At 52.8% G+C, this 15290-nt stretch overlaps 1 protein-coding gene across 2 annotated transcripts; it reads right to left on the bottom strand.

Moving 5' to 3' along the window:
- Positions 1 to 4537: 4537 nt before the first annotated feature.
- On the bottom strand, positions 4538 to 14927 carry MDH2 (malate dehydrogenase 2). Of its 2 annotated transcripts, none has more exons than XM_049787868.1 (9): positions 14728 to 14927; positions 8912 to 9080; positions 7959 to 8042; positions 7649 to 7758; positions 6963 to 7088; positions 6101 to 6178; positions 5410 to 5509; positions 5032 to 5183; positions 4538 to 4788 (listed from the first exon to the last, which is right to left on the bottom strand). In XM_049787868.1, the coding sequence occupies exons 1-9, from the start codon at positions 14791 to 14793 to the stop codon at positions 4657 to 4659; spliced, it is 1017 nt and encodes a 338-aa protein (XP_049643825.1). In that variant the 5' UTR covers positions 14794 to 14927; the 3' UTR covers positions 4538 to 4656. The 2 variants fall into 2 exon arrangements, with proteins under 2 accessions (XP_049643825.1, XP_049643826.1); XM_049787869.1 differs by lacking the exon at positions 14728 to 14927 and adding an exon at positions 9169 to 9182.
- Between the last annotated feature and the right edge of the window lie 363 nt (positions 14928 to 15290).

The following is a 15290-nucleotide window of genomic DNA, read 5'->3' as shown; positions in this document are numbered from 1 at the left end:
CAAACAGGAGGTAAACAGAATGTTGATCTAGGAGTAGGGGGTAGGCATTCAGAAGCCCTGCTAGATAGATTTATCGCCTGCATTCCATTTGGGTGCCCTCATGTTCCTGGATGCAATTAGATTAGTTCCTGCATTCTTTAGTTTATGACTATTGTAGTATGGGCTCATAAGGTTTCTGGAACTGGCTGTTTTTCTGGGCTTAGTCTCTGCCCTCTGCAGCTTAAGCCTGTCATGGCAGTCTTTATGTTTAAGAGAAACTGCAGTTAATTATAAACTTACATTCTAATATTCCTGTCTAACTGTGGTCAGTGGGGGGACCCGGGTGGGCTCCCTTGTTAGTTTCACCCTTAGCAGTTTATTTTGACCCGTTTGAGGGGGGTTTCATGGCTCCATATTCATCTACACAAAGTGTGTTCCGCTTGTGGGGGTCCCCGGAACAGAATCTAGCTTCAGCCAACAGGGCAACTGAAAGAAAAAAAATGGGACCCAAGAGGGGATGCCAGGGAGCTGTGGGGGGTCTGCGCACTTGTGGAGGGCTGGATTTGAGTGTCTAAGGCAGGGGTGTTGAACAGGATTTTTACCCTCATTCAAAATGGCAAAATGCAATATGTGTTTAATATATGATTGCTAAAATTAGATGCTTTTGTGTGAGTGTTTGTCTGTTTTGGCAGGTCACTGCGAGGTGTGGCTCTCTGACTCTCACAGTTTAAAATTTTGGCTCTTTGTGTCGAATTTGTTCGCCACCCCTAAGGTGTCTGGAGCTCTGCAGGTATGGCCTCAAATCTAAACAGAATAGTCCAACCCAGATCCAGGGCTGCACGACAGGAGGGTAGCAAGGGAGCTGCTTTCAGCCTCACAGGGGTTCTGTGGAACAGCACTGTGCCCTCCATCTATATTGCCATCTGTAGCCCCCATATGTGTGGTTGTGTCCAAACCCCCTTTTTATTTTTTATTGATTGATTTATTGATTTGGTTTTTGAGTCACACCCAGCAGCGCTCAGGGATTACTCCTGGCTCTACGCTCAGAAATCGCTCCTGGCAGACTCAGGGGACCGACCATATGGGATGCCGGGATTCGAACCACCGTCCTTCTACATGCAAGGCAAACACCCTACTTCCATGCTATCTCTCTGGCCCCAAATCCCCTTTTTAATTTTGTCTTTTTTGTACACATGGAGATGCTCAGGGGTTGCTCCTAGATCCACACTCAGGAGCCTCTCCTGGTGGGGTTCATGGGACCATTTGAGGTGCTGGGGATGGAACCTGGGCCAGCTACAGGACACTAGGCAAATGTCCTCCCTGCTGTTTCCCACGTACTGATGGCCTGATCAGCAGTGACTCTATTACCATATAAGGTCACATCCTGAGATGGAGGTGGTGGTGGTGGAGAGTGGAAGCGTCCTAGTTCCATCCCCACTTATCAAACATGACCAATTGTGGGGGACACCATTGGACCTCAACAGTATGAAGTAAATTACCTGCAAGCAGCCCCCTCTCAAGGAAATTTCTTTTTCCATTCTAGAAGGTATTGCCCACATCTTTTCACTCTGCTTGGAGTTTGCTCCTTTCACTTGACGTAGAATCTGAGGATCTGGGGCGGTGGAGGCAAGGTTGGGTCATCCCAGACCAGCTCTCCCCTCTGAAGTGTAATTAGACTATTTCACTATCATTGGGAGAGAGGCCATGCTGCCAGGTGTCACCCCTTTATAGGAGGAGGTGTGGGGCACTTGGGGTGCTGGGAGCAGCAGATGGGGGTACAACCCCTGTAGAGCCCTTTACGCCTTGAAAACTGTACCTACACTGTTGTCCCCCATACTCCCCACTTCCCCCCTCAACCTCGGTTCCAGTGACCCCATTCATATGGAGGGAACTGGAGGAAATGAAGGGGTGTGGGGAAGGGCAGGTTTCTGGCTTGGCTCTGTGCATGGGGGCCCCCGGGACACAGGCAGATGATGTGTTCATGGGAACACTCACCTCAAGTCTGAAGATTATGAATCTAAAATCTATTGATAATGAATCATTACAAAAATTTAGAATTGGGGTCGGCAAGGTGGCGCTAGAGGTAAGGTATCTGCCTTGCAAGCCCTAGCCAAGGAAAGGACCATGGTTCGATCCCCCGGCGTCCCATATGGTCCCCCCAAGCCAGGGGCAATTTCTGAGTGCGTAGCCAGGAATAACCCCTGAGCATCAAACGGGTGTGGCCCCCCCCAAAAAAAAATTTAGAATTTTGGGCCAGAGCAATAAGTACAACGGGTAGAGTGTTTGCCTCATTCCCTGACGACCTGGGTTCGACCCCGGCTTCCCATATGGGCCCCTGGACATGCCAGGAGTGATTCCTGAGCATAGAGCCAGGAGTAAACCCTGAGTATCACTGGATGTAGCCCAAATACCAAATAGTATTTTAGGAAGAAGTTAGGCACATGCACTGCCGGGGTCCGCTGTCCGAGTGAGTACATGTCGCTCTCCCCCCACTTTGTCTCCCTGACCCGCTTCCATAGTATGGAGTCACATCTCGCTTCTGCCTCGAGTCGAGTCCCAGGGCTGGGCCTGCGCCTTCTAGCCTGACCTGAACGTCCTCTTAGCAACAGCGGCCTCGAGCTCCTTCTCCTGGTGTCTGTGAGAAGTGCAGCGAGATTTCCGCCATGGCCGTACTCTGCCTCTGATTTAGCTGCAAGGACATTAGAGCGAGTCTCAGTTGCTGTCCCTAGGTCTTCCTTGTCTCTGCGGGACTCTCACCCTTTTGCCCTTTATTGACCTGATTGTAGGGACCTTGCTTCTGGCTTCTAGACTTCCTCCCTCTACAAGAGCCTCTACCAGCTCAGTCTTGTGTGTGGCCTTTGAAATAGAATAGTTGAGGGGCCAAAGATAGTACAATGGGGAAGCCCTTGCCTTACATGTGACCCACCTGGTTAGATCTCTGGCATCCCATATGGTCCCCTGAGCCTTCCAGGAGTGATTCCTGAGAGCAGAGGCAGAAGTAACCTGAGCCATGTGTAGCAAAAAATACAAAAAACAAACAAACAAAAACTAAATAAAAACAAAAAACCACCAAACCAAAGAATTGAGAAGCTGGAGAGTATTGTGATAAGGCTCTTGCCTATTTGTAGACCATCCTAGTTCGATACCCAGCATCCCTTATGTTCCCTTGAGCTTGCCAGGAATGATCCCTGAGCACAGAGCCAGGAGACCCCTGAGAACCACTAGGTATGTATGACCCAAGGGAAAGATTGCTAAGGAGGCCATGCATGCAATGAGATTTTTATTTCCCACTTTCTCTTGTTATGATAAATAACACTTATTTATATGTGGGGACTGAGCTTTACAGTCACTCAATCCCTCACGTTGCAAAACCAAAACCAAAATATAAAATAAAAAAGCAAGAAGCCAGATAGGACAGCAGGGAGGGCTGTACAGAGCCAACCCAGTTCAATCCCTTGCATTTCATATGGTCTCTCCAGCCTGCCCTGCATATGCCTTGGCAGAATTACCAATTTTTATTAACATTAAGAGGCACTACTACCAGGGATAACTTTTCTGCTTTACTTTTTGGTTATTATTATTATTATTATTATTATTATTATTTTGGTGGCCACACCTGGTGTTGCTCAGGAATCACTCTTTGATCTGCACTAGGAAATCACTTCTGATGGGGCCGGGGAACCATATGGGATATCGGGATAAAACCCAGTTTTGTGGGCCCGGAGAGATAGCACAGTGGCATTTGCCTTGCAAGCAGCCGATCTAGGACCAAAGGTGGTTGGTTTGAATCCCGGTGTCCCATATGGTCCCCCGTGCCTGCCAGGAGCTATTTCTGAGCAGACAGCCAGGAGTAACCCCTGAGCACCGAAGGGTGAGGCCCAAAACCAAAAAAAAACAAAAAAAACAAAAAAAAAACCCAGTTTTGTAGTATGCAAGGCAAGTGCCCCACTTGCTATACTCTCTCCTGCTTTTTTAGGTTTTGGACTGTATTATTTTGTAATGAAAACAATGGTATACTGAATATTTTTAGCAGTAAACAAAACATGTAAATGAGATCTTCTCTCCCCATCCTTCTTTCAATGGTTCCAGAATGTTCTTCATTAGATGGAGCTGCTTTCACTGCAGAGACCCTGATTCTTGTGGGGGACTCCCATTCATTTGAGATGAAGTGACCCCAAGCACATACACATACTCCCCACTGCTGATAGAACAAGAAGTCACCTATGCTGGGCCCTGGGCAGCCTGTATCATGGTCACTTCTTCCCAGGTCCAGCTTCTTACTCAGACTGAGATCGGCCCTACCCAGGATCGCTCTGATATGGAAGACAGCAGGGATAGAGCCAAGCACTTGGCCCTGTGGGTCAAAGGGCACTGCAGGTCACTGAGCTAGCGGATTTCCTGGTAAGATGGTAAAGACACCAGCCACTGGGGCATAGCTCCAGGCGGATCTGGAGCTTCAGACCAGTTCCAGTTCAGTTTAATAACACCCAGGTCTGCCTTGTGAAGGTCAGTGCTGAAGGGGAAGTGAGAACTAATGAAAGGCTGCTGGACACGGATATCAAAAAAAGGCCTTTATTGAAGCGCCCGAAAGCCCCGCCATGATCTGGAGGGAAAGGGAGCAACAGGAAGGGGGGCCTGAATAAATTAGGGGCCCGGAGTGCATGGACAGGCGCTGGCTCACTTCATGTTCTTCACAAAATCTTCTCCTTTCTTGATGGATGCCTTCAGCTCAGGGATGGCCTCGGCAATCATCTTCTCCTCGAATGGGGTCACCTTGCCAATGCCTAGGTTCTTCTCCAGGCCCTTTTTCTGCAGGGAAGAGAGGAAGGGTCATCGCCCTGCCCAGTCACTCTCACATCCGTGAAAGCTCCGCAACAGAGCAGGAACAAACACAAGCGACAGGGCACAGCATGATCGCAGCAGAAGTGACTCAGTCACCCTGTTCCCTCCCAAGGAGGACAGAGTCACAGTGCCCCAAGCCCAGTTCCACCACTGCCAACCCAGGTCCAGAGGAATTTAGCAGCCTCCCCCCCCCCCCCCCGCGGCACGTACCCCCAGAAGCAGTGGGGTGGAGAAGTAGGTGCAGTCCGTTTCCTGGGACTTGACATAGGAGCACTCGACCACTCCCGACTTCCCATTCATGGCTTCCACGAGGGAGAAGACGAAGCGGGCACCGGCATAGGCCATGGACAGGGTGGCAGAGCCTACGATACAGCGGGGGGAGGGGGGGGTGACAGCCCTGAGTAGGGCGGAGCTTGACCCCTAAAACTCAGAGAACCAGCTCTAAGGCGAGGTTTGGGGGTGGGGGGCAATGACCCCGAGGTACATTTACAAAGGCAACCCGGACACAGCCTCACAGGGAGGACATGGGAGCTCTGTACGGAGCAGACTTGGGATTGAGCCTGAACCTCGCAGACCCTGACCACCTACCAGCTCCAGCCTTCGCCTGCACCACCTCCGTGCCGGCCTCCTGGATGCGGCCTGTGAGGGCAGTCAGCTTGTCCTGGGGGAACTCCACCTTGGGGGTGCACTGCAAAGTCACAGTCACAGGGTCAGTGGGGTCACCTTCACCTAACTGAACTGGTCCCCTGGGCAGCACCAAGACACAAGAAAATAAGGCCCTTTTGCCAATAAACTCGGTCAGAGAAGCAGTAAATTTCCCTCTCATCTACATGAGACTCCATATATAGAACTAAGCCGAGATGAGGAAGGAAAACAGGAAACGGTAGGAAGAGACCCATCCCCCAAGCATCTTGTATAACCCAGGGCAGCAATCAGCAACAGAAAAGCCCCTGGCACCCCAACTATTGGCACCCCTACAGGAAGGTGCCCCAAGTGGGTTCCCTCAGCTCCCAACTCTGGCAGAGAACTGTAGACATGTGGGATTCCGCCTGAGATGCTGGGACAGGGGGATGGGTGGGTGCTTCTGAGAATGAAAGAAACTTTGGGGCGAGCCATGTTGCCTCAGTGGGGCACGCCCCTCTGCACACACCCCACACCCAACTCTGTCTCTCCACTTCTCAGAGGTCCTGCTGCTGGCTTGGGCCAGATCAAGACCCTTGCAATATTTCTCTGGCCCCACCATGCCGTGAGGTAGTGGTGGTGGCATTCAGCCATGTACCTGGGAGATGAGGGGGATGATGGTCTTCCCGGCATGGCCGCCGATGACGGGGACGTTGACTTGAGCTGGATCCAAGTTCTGGCCCCAAAATGTGACACGGTTAGTCTCTATTTGTCAAGTCCTTTGCATAAAACATGCTCAACTCCTCCAAAGGACCTGAATACAAGTGTCCCCCCAACACTAGCCCCACTCCCTCCCCTGGACTCCGGCTGATGGCAACTGTGCCCCAGGAAGCGGTCGGTGGGGGGAATAGTGAGGCCCACACCTCAAGGTCTCATGGAGGGGAACAGTCTTGTCTGTGCACTCAGAACCATGATTCGGACAGAGCAAAACTGAGGTGTAAGGGTGGTGGTGGTGGTTTGTTGGAGTTCTGACCAGGAAACTGAGCCCTGTGTTCACCAAGAGCCCCCGAGAAGCTGTGAACTGGGTGGTTTTGTTTTTTGGGGGGCCTTATAACTGGCAGAGGTCTCAGGTGTATGTCTGAGCAGCTGGGTCCTCAGCCGCCCCTCAGGAACCTGCTACCTTCACCTGTCACCCACTGCCTTACACCAAGAGGGCCTAGAGCTATGGGAAAGGGACTTTGCCCACGACATCCCAGGGATGCACGCAGGGAGGTCAGCTCTGAAGCCAGGATTTCTTTCTGGGACCAATGCATGTGGGGCTGTGTGTATGTTATGTGTGGTGTGTGCTATGCTGTCTGGAGCCCAATGACCACCATGAGCGAAAAGGCTTCATTCAGTAAGCAGGTCAGTGGGGGGACGCTCACATTCAGTGCCCCCCACCCCAGTGCTGGGACCGCTGCACCTCCAGAGGAGACTCAGTGCCCCAGGAAGGCCCATGCAGGCATCCCAGCTGTGCTCACCTTCAGCTCAGCAACGAAAGTGTTAGCCCTGACGATGTCCAGGGTGGTGACCCCAAAGATCTTGTTGGGGTTGTAGACGCCGTGTTTCTTGAACATTTCTGACGTGATGGGGATGGTGGAGTTTACCTGCAGGCAGACAGGCCTAAGCAGTGCTGCCTGGTGAACTGTAGCCACTCAGCACTTGTCAGGGGTGCCCTGCGCCCCAGCACCCATGGATGTGGGCCCCTCACTTTGACCCCTGAACACAGGCAAGCCTAGGACCCACATGCCAGAGACAACGTGTTTCCCGACAGTGCTCAAGGTTTTTCTGGAACTGAACAAGTGAGGAAGAGGGAACCCAAACCCCATAGCCACCAAGATGCGTCCAATCCAGACAACACCCTAAAATGTGAGCTGGGGGGGCCGTCGAGGTGGCGCTAGAGGTAAGGTGTCTGCCTTGCAAGCGCTAGCCAAGGAAGGACCAAGGTTCGATCCCCTGGCATCCCATATGGTCCCTCCAAGCCAGAGGCAATTTCTGAGCACTTAGCCAGGAGTAACCCGAGCATCAAACGGGAGTGGCCCGAAGAAAAAAAAGAAAGAATGTGAGCTGGGGGTGCAGGTTCCCGCCCTGGCTAGGCTGCATTGCAGCTCCCGGCAGAGCCAGTGACGCCCAGCAGGAATCCAGCCCCAAACCGCCAGGGCCTCACCGGGTTGGCGATGACACAGATCATGGCCTCAGGGCAGTTCTGGGCACAGGCAGCGGCCAGGGTGGCCACGATGGTGGCGTTGGTGTTGAACAGGTCATCCCGGGTCATGCCTGGCAGTGACAGAAATGAAAGGAAACAGGCTCAGGAGCAGGAAGGTCCCAGGTCCCCATTGCTCGGGGAGGATCCCATGCCCAGTGGTTGCACCAGGCTGATGGGAATGGGATGGGGTTTCGCAGCCCAGGGGAATGTTTTTAGGGAGGACCTGTTCCCCCTACCCCATGAAAGCTACCAGCAAGGCTGAGATATGTACCTGGTTTTCTGGGGACCCCAGCAGGGATGACTACCACGTCGCAGCCTTTCAAGCAGTCGGGGAGCTGTTCAGGGCCCAGGTAGCCTAGGAAAAGAACCCGAGAGTCACCAAGAAAGGTTGCCCATGTACCTTGCAGAGGCTGGAGTAGCCCTGCCAGGGCTCCATCCCCTCCAACCCATGACACCAACTCCCTGTCACCCCAACAGGCATCACTAGGTCTGAGGACATTCCTGGGGCCCATAGGAGGATGGTGTGCTCCCTGGAAATCTGCTGTGTTCACCCTGATCTGATCACAACAAAGATTTTCCTCATCACCAGGAGGACTCTTTAGTACTTCGCTACAGAAAAGGTGGGAGCAGAGGGGTGCAGGGATGCCTGGACAGCAGCCTCTCTTAAGGAGCGAAGCCAGTGTGGCCTGGCAGTAGATCCCTGTCAGCTTAGAGCAGAGAGACTAGCCTGGCTCCAGGGCCCCAAGAAACACGAGGCCAGAGATGTGCATGCCGGGTGGTGTGGTTCTGATGGCAGCAGAGCAAAGGGCAGATGGCTAGAGGTTCCCCAAGGGCCACAGTAATGAAGGAGCCGTGCAGGAAAGAAAGGTTATAGTGGGGCTCTCCAAATTGGTCCTGGCACCATCTGCATCCCTGGGGTGATGACTCCAGCACAGACAGGTAAGGACCCGCTTCTGGGGAACAAACCTGGGGAGATTTCAAGGCAGGCCCCTAACATAGCTACACTGGGAGGGAAAGGGATGCTGAGGGGTGGAGAGGCACCTGTGTACCTCCTTAGCAAGGCTCAGCATGTCTCACCAAATTGCTTCTAATCCTTAAGACACTTCTCAATCCTAAGTGTTGGGAGATGAGCCCCTTTTGGCCTCTGGGTTTTTTAGGGTCTGTTACTCTGGAGTGCCCATACACAATGCCCATGAACCCCTGTCCTCCCCCTGGCTCCAGCACCTTTCACGTGGGCCCTGGTCTCGATGTGGCTGAGGTCGGCGCCCACACCGGGCGTGTGCGCAATGTCGTAGAGGGTCAGGCGGCTCACCAGGGGGCTGTTCTTCAGGAGGAGTGATAGGGGCTGACCAATGCCCCCAGAAGCTCCCAGCACGGCGACCTTGGCATTGCTCTGGGGAGAGAGGCACAGACAGGGCGCGTGAGCTGAGACAGTGAGCACAGGGGAGAGCAGGTTCCTGTGTGGTTTGAAGTCCAGCCACCTTCCTGGAAAGCCTGGAATTGCGTCCTCAGACAGGGCGAGGGCCAGGCCTGCTTCAAACACGTCCGACCAGCTCTGATCATCCCTGCAGCTGGCCTAGTGCCAGCCGGCATCCTTCAAAGCAATCCGGGATGGCTATAAATGCTTCAGAGCAGTCGGCAATGTCCGGGTGCAGGGAGGAGCCTGGGCAGAGGGTGCAGATGCAGGAATCCCAAAACAAGATGGTTTTATATGCACAAATTTCCATTTTTGTGTCCCTCTGATGGCTTTTGAGCCACACTCTGGCTCTTGGTGGGACTTGGGGGACCCTATGGGACTTTAGAGATCGAACCCAGGTTGGCCATGTGTCGGGCCAGAGCCCTCCTGACTGTACTATTGCTCTGGGCTTCCACAGGGCAGTGAGGGGGTACAGAGCAGAGCCTAGGAATATTGGCACTGCAGGGACGGATGGGAAGAGGCAGGCATGGATGTGATGCCTAATAGGGAGAATAGGCCACCCGTCACTAAGGCCATTTAATGATGAACTTAGACAGTTCCCCGTGACTTTGCTAGGAGGATTAGACCCTGACCTTTGGGTCAGAAATACTGGAAACACTGGACCTACCCACCCCCATTTAAAGAACCAGCACACAGACCAGAGCCTGGCAGAGGATGACAAGTTCAGGGCTCTAAACCAGAGCAGCAGCTGAGGAAGCTGGCAAGAGCCTAACATCTGAAAACTCACTCCAGTCCCACAAGCATATCTTCTTTTTTGTTGTTGTTGTTGTTGTTTTTTATGGGTCACACTCGGCAGGCAGCGCTCAGGAGTTACTCCTGGCTCTATGTTCAGAAATCTCTCCTGGCAGGCTAGGGGGACCATATGGGATGCCGGGATTTGAACCAAAGTTTTTCTGCATGCAAGGCAAATGCTCTGCCTCCATGCTATCTCTCTGTCCCCACAAGCATATCTTCTAAGTCTGGGCCTCACTCCTTCCTTAAAACAAAAAACAAAACCCTCATGCAGCTCCCCCTCTTCCTAAGTGACAGCACAGCAGGGAGGAACCTTGCCTTGCACATGGCCAACTGGGGTTCGATTCCTGGCATCCCCCAAGGCCCCCAAAGCACTGCCAAAAGTTATCCCTGAGTACAAAGCCAGGAATAAGCCCCTGCACTGCAGGGTAGGTAGCCTCCAAACAAAAATCACCTTCCCCGGGGCTGGAGAGATAGCATGGAGGTAAGGCGTTTGCCTCTCATGCAAAAGGTCATCGATTCGAATCCCGGCGTCCCATATGGTCCCCCGTGCTCGCCAGGAGCGACTTCTGAGCGTGGAGCCAGGAGTAACTCCTGAGCACTGCCGGGTGAGACCCAAAAACCAAAAACAAAAAACAAAAAAAAAATCACCTTCCCCTAAAAAAAAAAATCAGCCACAACGAAAGTGTCTTGAACCTCAACTTCTTTTTTGTTGTTGTTTTTGGGCCACACCCAACAACGCTCAGGGGTTACTCTGGGGATTGAATCCAGGTCTTTCCTGGGTTAACTGCATGCAAGGCAAACACCCTAACACTGTGCTATTGCTCTGGCCCCTCAGACTTCAACTTCTAAGAAAAAGTGCTTCCTAAAAGGCAGCTGCTGGTGACAAGGAATCTCAGAGCACCCCAAGTCAATGCCCAACAGTCCCCCTGGGCTCTGCATGCCTGAAGCTCTGGGTTCAGTTCCTACCCTCACTCATCAAAACCAAGAGCTGGGAACAAGGCTCAGCAGTTGACATGGCTTTACATATACAAGAGCCCTCAATACTCGTAGCAAACTGTTTTCCCCATGTGATCTGCTTAGGAAGTTTTATTCTAAAAGCATCTACAACAACTAAGGTGTGTGTGTGTGTGTGTGTGTGTGTGTGTGTGTGTGAGTGAGTGTGTGTGTACGTGCGTGCGTGTGTTACATTGGGTGTTGTGGAGCCAAAATGAAAGGGCATTTGTCTTGCAAGCAGAAGACCTGGGTTCAATCCTCAGCATCCCATATGGTCTCCCGAGCTTGCCAGGAGTAGCACCAGGTATGCCCCCTTAAAAAAATAATAACAGAGCTGGTGCTATGGGTCAGGAGAGAGCCTGCAGGGGACAAAACAGGCTTTGCAAGCTGGGGCTCCAGGTTTGACCTGATACCACAGCACCCCCAAATACTAAGCCTAGAGTAGCCCCCAAACAAAACCATAAAATTGGGGGCTATAGAGATCGGGCTTGACTTTGCAGAAAATGACCTCAGCAACCCAGAACCCCACATGTCCTTCTCAAGCATGCCCAGATCTTCCACCATCACTGGCACCCCACATTCCCTTAAGTATATGGCTTCCCTGAGTCTGACTTACACCACCTGAGTGAGGCATTCCCCCAGGCCTCCCTTCTGCCTCTTCACTCACTAGAGATGCCTATTAAAATACAAGGGCCCCAGACATTCTACTGAAGTACAGTGCTGGCTTTGCAAGGGGCTGACCCAGGGTGCTCCCAGCACTGCTAGTAGTGATCCTAGTTCTGAGCCAGGAACAAGCCCTGAGTACTGACAGGCATGACTGCCAAACAAAATAAAAAACCAGAGGACTTATTGCCCCAAAGCTCCCTAGTTCCACCACCAAGCCTGCCTTTCTGAACCTCCAAGTTTTTTTTGTTTGTTTTTGGGTCACACCTGGCAGCGCTCAGGAGTTACTCCTGGCTCTGCGCTCAGAAGTTGCTCCTGGCAGGCATGGGGGACCACATGGGATGCCAGGATTCAAACCACCGTCATGGGTTGACCATGTGCAAGGCAAACGCCCTACCGATGTGCTATCTCTCTGTCCCAACCAAGTTTTCGTCATTTATGGCCTTGTTAAAAAAAAAAATCCCCTGAAATTTCCTTAGGCCGGAAACACAGCCTGGCTTCTGAAACGAACAATGGCTGCAGGTCCAGTGTATGGGGGGGCTGGGGTGCGATTCCATATTAACAGAGAACGAAAATGGCAAAATTCGAGTCTATAAAACTGCCAAGGAAGGGATACCCCCCACAGGGCTCGTGAGTGCTAAGCCCCATTCATGCCCAACATTTAACGGGGGGGCACCTGGCCTTCACCACTTTACTGTGCCCAGCATAAAGGGGATGTTTCCATCTGTGAGCACAAGATTTCACCACTCAGTGACCGTAACAGCACAGTCCGTGAAGTAGTAGAGATAGCTAGCCACCTTTCTAATTCCAGCAACCCTTTACTTACAAGTCTTCTGGGGGGCTAGAGCCATAGCACAGCGAGGGAGGGCGCTTGTCTTGCACCCCATCAACCCGGGTTCCATTCCCAGCACCCCTTGAGCACCATCAGGGGTGATCCCTGAGAGCAGAGACAGGAGGAAGCCCTGATGATCACTGCTGGGTATGGTTCCAAAACCGCCCAAAATAAGTAAGTCTACTAGGGTGTCTGTTTGAGAGCAACAGTACAGCAGGGAGGATGTTTACCTTGCTTCCTTGCATGAGGCCAACCTGGATTCAACCCCCACTATTCCCAAATGGTGTCCCAGCCCTAGGCTTCTAAATTTCCACTTGCATTAGGACATCTGAGCTAGTAACACCTGTAGCTGTGTGCTTGTTACCGGACCTGAGGCACGGAGTGAGACCAAGGTACCATTTGGCACCAAAGGTGAACCGTTTGTCGCTGTCCAGCAGGTATTTGAAACCCAGGGTCCAAATCTAGTTTATCCCATCCTGGCAAAGCTCAACTTCTGCTTCATCCCCGCTCCATCTCATTATCTATTAGCAAAGCATACTGTCTTCCCTTTGAACAGAAGGACACCCCCCCTTCATCACCCTAGCCTGCCCTAAACTTACTCAATTCGGGCCCATCTCCAGGACCATGTCAGGACCTCAGCTGGGCAGTGCCCCACTCTGACCAAAACTCAACATCTTCCTTATATGTCTATTTCCCCAATGAATGAGAAGTGTAGGGAACTGAAGGGCAGCAGAATGATCACACATCTGGAGTCTTCAACACCTCTTCTGAGGGAGGTACCGAAGGGCAAGTGGGCCTCCTTGAGTTCCCAGACTCCATAGCTGCACCTGGAGGGTGCTGTGTAATGTTAGTTAAGTGCCAGATGTGGAGGCCGAGGGATAATACAGTGGAAAGGGCACTTGACTTGTATGTCGCTGACCCAGGTTCAACCCCCAGCATCCTATATGCTCCCCGCCCCCCCCCCCCAAAAGCCAGGCATTCACTATTAGCTTTCAAGTCAATCTGATACAGCAGCATTGGAGAACCAAGGGCTGAGAAAATGGCTAAAAATAGCTTGGGCTAAGGAAAAGGAAGCCCAGGCCAAGCCCTGCAGAGTCCTAACACCTGGGGGCAGAAAGGTACCTTAAAAAAGACACGGGGGAGAGAAGAAAAATGTCTCCATAGAGGAAGGCCGTGGGCACGCAAGGCTGGGGACACTGATGGTCAGAACCTAGTATGACTGAAACTCATAAAACAACTTTGTAACTGCATCTCAAGGTGATTCAAATAAAATAAAACAGATTTTAAAAGACCTAGGAATAGAGCGCTTGCCTTGCATACATGAGGTCCTGGGTATGATCCATGGCATCAACAAAAAGTTACAATAAAAATATAAAAGGGAGTCAGCGAGATAGCAAAAACAGGGAAAGCATTTGCCTTGCATGCGGCCCTCCTGGGTTCCATCCCTGGCCCCACACAAGATCCCTTGGGCACAGCTGTGGGCATGGCCCAAAGGGGTGAAAAAAAAAAAATACAATTTAGGAAATATGTAAAAGGTCTGTCCGGGTTGGAGAATGCGTATAGGGGTTAAGGCGCTAGGTATGCATGGAGCTAAGCCCCCAACCACACAAAGGTCCCTGAGCACTGCCAGAAGAGTCACTCCTGAAAACAGAACCCGGAACAGTGCCCATCTCACCAACAAAAGGGTCTCTCTTTTTCTTTTTTGGTTTTTGAGTCATACCAGCGCTCAGGGGTTTCCTCCTGGCTCTACGCTCAGAAATCGCTTCTGGCAGGGTCCGGGGGACCATATGGGATGCCGGGATTCGAACCACCGTCCTTATGCATGCAAGGCAAAAAAAAAAGCCCTATCTCCGTGCTATCTCTCCGGCCCAAAAAGGGTCTCTTATTTAGAGGATAAAGTGGGGGCGGTGCAAATGCCACTCGTAGCGCTCAGAGGGCTGAGTTTTAAACCCTTGGTCCGAATGATGGGGCCTGGGTCCCGCTCTCTCTGCTCCGTAGACTCGGGCTCCACACCATCTCATTTTGCAGGGATGCAGCAAGAAGAATGAAGATAAGCTATGGGGAAATTGCAAAAAATAAAAATAATGATTGCAAATTCCTCTCCGGCCCCAGAGGCCCGCATTCTCCACCTTGAAGGAGTGCAAAGGAGAGCAGGGCTTGGAGGGAGGCCGGGGCGGGGGGGATCGGGGACCCCTCCACCGGAGTTCCCCAGTTGCACATCCCGCGAGCTGCAAATGCAAAGAACGGGGCCAGGAACGCACGTGGCGGGCCCGGGCCCGGGGAACGGGAAGGGGGATTCGATCACTGCACGCAGCGTCCCGACCAGACAGACAGCCTCACCCGGGCCGAGGTGCTGAAGCTGCGGCGAAGGGCGGCGCCGGCGGGCCGGGCGACGGCGGAGAGCATGGCTGCAGCGGCGCGGCGCGGCGGGAGAACTACCAGGACGAGCTGGCGGCGAGCAGGTGACTCCAACGACCTCCAAGCAGGAACACAGGGTCTCCGGCCGCCGGCGCAGCGCCTAGCCTCGCGAGAGTGATGCCACTTCCGGTCACGCCCACTTCCGGGAGCGCTTGCGATTGGTTCCACTTCCGGTCACGCCCACGGGTCTCGACAGAGTGGCGCCACTTCCGCGCTGTTGCCTGGGCGGGCGCGGCACCGGACGTCGCTGAGGACGCTCGCTCGCTCGCTCGCTCGATTCGGTGCCCTCTGGGTCCTAGCGCGCACCCGTCTCCGTGCAGTCCTAGCAGGAGGTGGAGGAGGCCTGGCGTAGAAGCCATTTATTTGATCCAGGTGGGGCCCAGTTACTGGCTCTGATTGCGACGCGCTGGGGTTCCCCTTCCCCCCCTCTATAATGGGCAGTTGGGAAGGAACCCCAAAGACTGGAAAGGGATGAGGGGAGGTTT

This window comes from Suncus etruscus, chromosome 15 (assembly GCF_024139225.1).
Source record: "Suncus etruscus isolate mSunEtr1 chromosome 15, mSunEtr1.pri.cur, whole genome shotgun sequence".
In the NCBI taxonomy this organism is placed as follows: Eukaryota; Metazoa; Chordata; class Mammalia; order Eulipotyphla; family Soricidae; genus Suncus; species Suncus etruscus.
Note: the sequence above shows the minus strand (reverse complement) of the source record. Positions and strands in the feature narration are given on the sequence as shown.

Excerpts from the sequence above, each read along its gene's own strand:
- MDH2 (XM_049787868.1), bottom strand. The coding sequence starts at position 14,793 with ATGCTCTCCGCCGTCGCCCGGCCCGCCGGCGCCGCCCTTCGCCGCAGC. Across the intron at positions 9,081-14,727 it reads GCTTCAGCACCTCGGCCCGG|AGCAATGCCAAGGTCGCCGT; the intron begins GTGAGGCTGTCT and ends CTCTCTCCCCAG. Across the intron at positions 7,089-7,648 it reads TCTGTGTCATCGCCAACCCG|GTAAACTCCACCATCCCCAT; the intron begins GTGAGGCCCTGG and ends GTCTGCCTGCAG.